The sequence below is a fragment of the Drosophila subobscura genome, chromosome J (assembly GCF_008121235.1).
Source record: "Drosophila subobscura isolate 14011-0131.10 chromosome J, UCBerk_Dsub_1.0, whole genome shotgun sequence".
Lineage (NCBI taxonomy): Eukaryota > Metazoa > Arthropoda > Insecta > Diptera > Drosophilidae > Drosophila > Drosophila subobscura.
In genome coordinates, this window is record NC_048532.1 from 7,284,586 (window position 1) to 7,292,234 (window position 7,649).

A 7,649-nucleotide genomic window follows, 5' to 3' on the forward strand; every position below is an offset into this window, starting at 1 on the left:
ACAGACAGCAAACGAATGAGGTAGGGAGTGCAGAGGAGAGCTAAGACCACTGACCGCTAATCTGTAACCTTCTTTGCCTTTCAGGTCGTATCAAATATGACCCCAGCCAGACCCAGTCCCCCCGCAGAACCGTACACGTCCCATAAGGCAAACACTAGTCAATAATCTAGCATGCGGCTGCCGTTGCAGTTGGCAGTTGGAGAGCATGAAACCATTTAACCATAACAATAAATACAATAATTATTAAACAAGAAGACAAAAATATGTTAACTACTACCCCTCCCCCCACAAACAACAAGAAGCGAAACAAATTGTGAATCAAATGGCGGCAGCAACAATTACGGAAATCCGCATAAAAATAATTAATGTAATTGCTACTTAGAGCAGAAAACAAAAGAGTTAATTGCCACGCCCACACCACCCACTTCCACAACTACTCCAAGAAATAATTGTATTGTGTATTAGCTTATTACGATATCGGAAACGAGCAGCGGAGAGGAACAGCAAAAGGATTAGAACAGATGAAGGAAAAAAGGATGAAAAAAAAAAGAAAAAAAAACAAATATTTGGTGATATTATTTAGAGTGCGCTTTACTCGTAATGTTTATGTTAAATGCTAATCGAAAAGTGCTTAAATTACAGAATATCCAAAATCTACTAAAAGTACGATCTAGCCCTGCCCCCCCTCCGCTCTATGCTCTATGCGCTTTGCAAGCTGCATTTAAAGTCTTTTACTCGCCTGCCCCCAAAAATAATATACCACAAAAGGAAGAAGAGAGCAAACTAAACGGAAAAACCATGTCTCTACTCGACTCTATATTAATTTAAGCTTTGGATCGCCTTGTTTTCTTTTTTTATACTGTTGTTTATTTAAACTCTCGTAATCGTAATACTACTACTATAAATGGCGCATTACTTCAAGGCAAGGCAAACCAAGGAAACGTCTTTTATACATACAAACAGATATATTATTTGAATTCATAATATGTAATAATTTATACATTTTAATTATTTGATATATACTTAATATAATATGCATACAACAAAAAGCGAAAAGGCAAACCGAAGGATGATTTTTGTAAGCATTGATCCATACATTGATATATTGATAATGAAGTGAAAGTGAAAGTGCAATTGCAAGAAGTAATAAATGTGTGTATTTATTAAAAGTTACAATATATCCTGCCATATCTTTTATTAAAATCAGATTCGATGGTCATTTCCCTACATTATAAATTAATATGTAATTATCCGTATCGTAAATTGCATCACAATTTTGTTTGTATGGTAGTCCCCCTCCCGCTTTAACGGCGCACGACAATTCGTTTTTCTCGAGGCTGGCAACGCCACAAACGTGCATAACAGCTGATTGCTTGCCCACGGAGCGGAGCAATGCATTTTGGTAGATTTTAACTAAACGCAAAGACTAATCTTAGTTTGGTGTTTCAGTCGGATGTCCCCCCGCCCCTAGGTGGGAGAGTTCTTTAGGGAGAGCGCCCAATCGTTGAAAACGTTGCGACAGTGGATGACCACGCACTCGTTGCTGCAGTACTCATCCTCCCAGTCCGGATTGATGATTGCCGGCTTGTTGCACTGCTCTCGCGTGCATTTTGGCGCCTGGGCCGCCTCGGTAAGCAATTGGATTTGCTCCGGCGGCGCTTCAGTGGGTGTGGCAGTCGCCACAGCTGTCGTTTGCTCGCCGCTCATTTCAATGTTTGACGTGATCAGATCCGCTGGCACGGAAGCCTCGGGGACGCTGGCACTAGCCTCCATAGGAGTGACTTCTATTGCCAACAACTGCTGGCGATAGTCGCGCACGAGGCGCACATATTCGTGCTTCTGCTGCTCGTGCCTCTGCATGTACACGTTCTTCTGCGTTTCGTCCAGAGAGTCCCACATGGTCTGCACAATGACGGATATCTGTTCGAGGGAGCATGCGGGATTCTGCTGCTTTATGGCCGTCACAGTGTCGCGGAAGAACAGGGCAAACGGTGCCAGAGGCTTTTGCGGTGCTTGGGGCAGCACCTGCTGCTGCTGTTGTGCAGCTGGCGGCAGCTGTGTCTGCTGCTGCTGATTCTCTGGCTCGTGCTGCTGCGTCATCATGCTGCTGTGCTCACCGCCATACGTGTTGTCGTTGCCATCCTCCTCGTCATCGTCATTGAACGTGGAGTGATCCAGGCTAAGCATTCTCTGCGACTGCAACGAAAACAAAAGCATTGGGCGTTTGGGTAAGTGATTTCTTTATTAACGCTCAACCCTATGGCGGCTATGGCTCACTAGGAACTTCTTCATTTGAGGAGCAGAGAGACCGACTTTATAATCCAATCACAGACGGAGCTGAGCAACTAAACTAATGTACAATTCGCTCGTCCGTCGACGCCGCCAAGCCCAGCTACATGTGCTTGTGCACCCACAGCGGGGGGAAACGGTGGAGTATGTGGTAACGACGTCGTTGCGTCGACCTGCCCTGCTGCCTGCTGCCTGCTGATTGTGTGGTGTGGTGTTGTGTGTGCGTGTTGTTTGTTGATAAGAGTGCCGACGCGTCGTTGCTGCTGCTGCTGCTACGCTGCTTTGTATCGATAACCGCTCGGGTGGAGCAGGGGGGGTGTCAGCGCTAGCTGCATTGGTGTGTGTGCGTGCTGGAGGAGTCGTCCAGCTGCTATCCCAAAAACAACTCACGATAATACTCCAAGCGTATAGGTGGACGTGCGGGTGGGGCTGCGGGTGGCAGCGCGACCCCAATGTGTGCGATTCCGATCTCCGCTCGACGTTCAGTTCATTATAAAACCATTAATGACATCGATGCTCATCAATTAGTGGAAGTACTCAGCTGTAAAAACCCCGTCTATCCATCCAACTATTAGTTCGTTCTGGGACCTGGTCGGCGCCTTGCAGCCATCTCTCTGCTACTCTCTCTCTCAATTTCCGTGTTGCCTGCTCCAGCAGCACTTACACCATGGTTGGGGGGCTCCGTTGGCATGTCGAACATGTCATCTCCAAACGAGGGCGCGTGAAATTGGTTCAATTGATTCATTGCAACTATCCTTATTTACAAAAATTTCAATAATTTTTTATTTTATTGTGGTGTGAGGCTTCTTCAGTGTGACCAGTGGCTGTTGACGACGAAATGCGGAAGGGTCTGCGGTCTTTTACAGCACTGAAAAAAGAATTTCCATCACGGTGGATGAAATCGCCGTGTAATTTACCTGGCGCCCCTGGAATTTTTGTGACGTATTTACCTGTTGTCGACACCTTCATTTTTAGTACAAATTTAGCACCTTGAAAGCTCTTTTGCTTCGTTAAGTGAATTTGAAAGCTCTTTCGCTATATTTTGAAAATAACTATATTAACAATCCAAAAAAGCGGAACGCAGCATAAAAAAACTGACACATGCCACCAGAAAGAACTTCCATTACCAAGCTTTAATTAGCAGACGCTGCTCTGCTTCACCCTCTCACCTTCCACTTTCGTGACATGACTTACATATGTGCATACATATATACATACATGCATACATAAGCGACGCTCAAGCTCGGCCACGAACTTTCGATCTTTGCTGCGAGAGGGAGAAGCTTTGAGCCGACGCCGATGCGCTCTTATCACAGCTTGCAATTTCCCACGGTCTTTCGTTTTTCGGTGACCACCCACACACACAAATTCACTGCCGGCCACAAACTTTCGCTCTCGGTTTTGGTGTGAGATTGCGCGAGAGACAAGACGAGCAGAAACGAAGGCCGCTCTTTTGGCTTGAGCTGTAGACACATGCACTCTTATCACAGCTTACTCAGTTCTCACTCGGTTCATCAATCAAAGCGGTCATTAAGCGGCGGTCAATTAAATCGTATGTCAACCGGTGCGCGCGCTTCTAAATACATTGTGCAAGTGTGTGTGTGTGTACCTGTGGCTTACGACGGATTTTAGCTGCCAGCGCAGGCACACGTGTTTTCTTTTCGTGAAGTAAAGCTTCTTGCAAACCAGTAAGAAATGTACGGAAAAGTAAGAGAAACCCCGTGTGATAAGTTTAGGTAGTGGCCGTGCAAGTGCAACAAAAATGAAAAAACGATCGCTGCAATTAGCTCCCTTTTTTTTATGTGAAAAAAGTCCCGTACGTGAATCGCAGTCCTAGCGGCGCTGCCAGCGCATGTTTCCAGTGGAGTGCATTTGTGTGAGAAGTGGGAGAAGCAAAAGTAACGGGATTATGGCATGATGTGCCATTCATCTTGAGTTTTTTTTCTGTGAGTGAGAGTGAGTGTAAGTGCAAAGCGATTTTTGAAAAAATTTTTTTACATAAATACATATGTGGGAAAACAAGCACTGATCGTGAGTCGCAGTTCCAGCGGGGCTGAGAGCGCGTGTTTCCAGTGAAGTGAATTTGAGTGAAGAGTGGGTGAAGGAAAAGAAACGGCACCTTTGCATGATGTGCCATTCACCTTGAGTGCTTTTTTTCTTTTTTGTTTTTTTTTTTTCTGTGAGTGTAAGTGCAAGGCGGTCTTGGAAAAATTGAGTGAAAGTGTCAGTGAAAAGAAATTGAGCGGCAAGCAGCACAACCAATAATTTCAAAATATCTACATACAACAACAAAAACATCACAATGCAACAAAATAACACTATAAATAATATTCAACGCTAAATAATTATTGGAACCGGTAAGTCCTTTTATTTCATTTCACTCTTTATACAGTTTTGACTTGATTTCTTCTTTCATATTTTCTTAGACTTTTATTTATATTTTCTTAGTGTTTCAGTTACATATGTTTTCCTAGCATTTTATTGATATTTTCTCAGCATTTTATTTATATTTTCTCAGCATTTTATTGATATTTTACTAGCATTTTATTTATATTTTCTTAGCATTTTATTTATATTTTATCTTATTTATATTTTCTCCTATTTCCTCCTTATACTCCTTTTTTATATATGTACATAGTATGTACAGGCCACATACATTGTTTATTTCATGGGTCGATCAGGGTATTTATCCTGAGAGAATTATTATTGAAATTTTGAGAGTTTTTCGTTTATAAGGAAATAAGCAAAGCAACAATTCATCTGAGGCGTTATGAGGTGTTTGTCCACTCCGTTTATACTTTCGGGAATCTTCTTGGGTGTTCGAACCAGTATTAATGCCATTTTTAAATATAGCTAACTCTTCTGCTGAGGTCGTTGTGAACATTGTTGTGCCACATTTTGAACTGCTGCAATCGGGGAGAAGCTTATAGTGCAAGCTGCCGTTCTCTGCTTTGTTCAGTACGTAGGATTTCGGAGGGTTTTGTAGAGTTTTTGGAGTAAGGTTACATCCGTAAAGACAGAACGAATCACTTACTATCCTTGTAGGCCTGGCCCAAACTTTGAAATACCATTGCCGTGGGTTTTTGCATGTTTTTAAACAATATTAAAGCATGTGTAAATATTTGTTTAAGTGGTAATGGTTGACTATGTAGCATTTAGTGAATGTGATATTAACTCAATTGTTTAAATGTTGTATGTTGTATTAGTAAATGCATGTGTCGAATTTTGTCATATTTTTAACTGTCAATTGACACAAGCAACCATAAGCAACAAAGGCAACCAAATGGCGTCCGGATACGGGAACGGAGACACCCAGGAACCACATCGTCCGAACGCGAATACGAAAAAAAGTGAGTGTAACTAGCCATATGTAATTTCATCAAGTAATACCTTGTCGAATGTCAAAGTCGAGTAATATCGTTACCAATCATTACCGGTAATGTGTATATTAAAATTATAAGCTTCGACTTTGGCTTTGGCTTTGTTCGAAATTCATAAATCATTCATTGATTTTTTAATCATTTTTCATACTTTTTAGACCCTATAAACATATTGAAATTGCCAGTTTGCTTCGGAGTATTAATGGCGCTCAACAGCTTCCGATTCTTTGCCAGCTTCCAAAGGTTTCAGCGATTTAGCACGGGCGCTAAAAAAGTCGGTGGCAGCGGGCGCAAAGACGATGAGGATGGCACACCGAAACTTGACCAAAAAGATGCAAATATTGATGTAGATGTCGGTGCCATCAATGCAAAGCATATGGAGAAACTGTTTGCAAAATGGCTACAGGACGAGTCCTCCATTCATGAGGTAATTTGTGACTAAAAGATAAAAATTCTTTCACCAATTATTTTCCCCTTTCGTCTTCAGTCGTGGCAAAAATACTTTAGTGAAATGGTTAAGGAGAACTTCAAGGATTGCTCTAAGGATAAATCGAACCCTGACACTGATGCCAACCCAGGAGCTGTCAAGGATCTAACAAAGGAACAAACCGAACCAGAAAGTGCACACCTTGGTTCACCAATTTATACTTCAAAAGATTCCACAGCAAATGAACAAATGTCAGGTCAACCAATTGCATCTAATCCGGATAATCCTGTAGTGCCACTCATGACTAAAAAGGGTTCAACAAAGAGCACAGTAGATGCACCTGCCATGGAGTATGTAGATCTCTTCTCCAAGCTGGAAAAGTCAAAGGCACCGCGCTCGATTGAAGTGCCAGGGACTCAGCGAAAATCCTCCACAACGCCCACCTCCTACTTCGATACAATTGACCCTCAAAGTGATATTGTCATAGGCCCAACCATTCTGAGTCCTTTTGTGGAAACCAGCTCAAGTAAGGATAATAAAACCACACCACCAAAGACCACCACGCGCGAACTATTGGGCAAAATATCGAAAAATGTCAACGAAAAAGTGGAAAAAGCTAAGCAAATTATGACAAAGTCGCAAAGGCTACCCAAAACGCTGCCCAAGAAGAACCCAAAAATGTTAAAGACGGAAAGTAAGCCCAAGAAATCCAAGAAAATGTTCAAAATTTTGAAGACTCAAATTGACGACGACAAAAGGACGCAGAAACGCAGGAAGAAAAACCTTTTGCGAATAATAAAAATCAAATTTATCTGTATAAAGTCGGCACGAGTGGGGCTGTAGATTATTTTAGGCCAATACCAGACCGTAGGTCCCTGAAAAATATAACCCAAGACAGTACCAAAGTGAAGAGTCCGTTGACTGGCAATAAACAATTGCCAAAAAAAATCGGCACGAAGAAAAAGAATCCAGAAACAACTAATGCCAAATATCCGGAATCCAATATGCTCAACCGAAACGAGACCGATGATCAGGACTTATCAGAGAAGAGGTCCCGTGGCTATAAAGCGAGACACAAACCTGGGCATAGTGTAACTTATCGACAATTGGCAGTGAAAAAAAATCTAGGCTATAAAATGAAACCCAAATCGGGCAAAACTCGTACTCAAAATCCCATTAAATTAACTTCGTCTGAGACAGTGGAAACAGATTCTGTGGACAATAATTGGGCAGACGAAACGGACGAAAACACGCTGAAATATTGGAAAAAGTCTGAGGAAAACAAAACGAAAGTTGAGGACGCCTCCTCTCAAGAAATGCCAACTGCTTCTGATTCATTTGAAAAGAGACAAGAAACGGGAGACAAATCGCAGAAGGACATAAAGGAGAAACTACCAATCCGTTACGAACTTTCCTCAGACTCTGACAATAGTTCCTTTAATCCGAATAAAGCCAGTCTGAAGAATACAGTGACAGATGAGAGCAAATTCCGAAACGTTCAAAGTGATGCCAAGCCAACAAACGCCCCCAAAAATTCTCTCGGAGATGATAAA

General features: G+C 42.3%; 2 protein-coding genes across 3 annotated transcripts; one reads left to right on the forward strand and one right to left on the reverse strand.

Annotated features, from left to right (window-relative positions):
* Positions 1-1,134: 1,134 nt before the first annotated feature.
* Positions 1,135-3,128, reverse strand: LOC117895575 (TOX high mobility group box family member 4). Of its 2 annotated transcripts, none has more exons than XM_034803296.1 (2): positions 2,954-3,128; positions 1,135-2,196 (listed from the first exon to the last, which is right to left on the reverse strand). In XM_034803296.1, the coding sequence occupies exons 1-2, from the start codon at positions 3,032-3,034 to the stop codon at positions 1,468-1,470; spliced, it is 810 nt and encodes a 269-aa protein (XP_034659187.1). In that variant the 5' UTR covers positions 3,035-3,128; the 3' UTR covers positions 1,135-1,467. The 2 variants fall into 2 exon arrangements, with proteins under 2 accessions (XP_034659187.1, XP_034659188.1); XM_034803297.1 differs by lacking the exon at positions 2,954-3,128 and adding an exon at positions 2,278-2,890.
* A 2,429-nt stretch (positions 3,129-5,557) lies between these two features.
* LOC117895572 lies at positions 5,558-7,586 on the forward strand. Its single transcript, XM_034803292.1, has 3 exons — positions 5,558-5,639; positions 5,828-6,096; positions 6,157-7,586. Exons 1-3 carry the CDS (start codon positions 5,573-5,575, stop codon positions 6,937-6,939), a joined length of 1,119 nt encoding a protein of 372 aa, XP_034659183.1. The 5' UTR covers positions 5,558-5,572; the 3' UTR covers positions 6,940-7,586.
* The last annotated feature ends 63 nt before the right edge of the window (positions 7,587-7,649 follow it).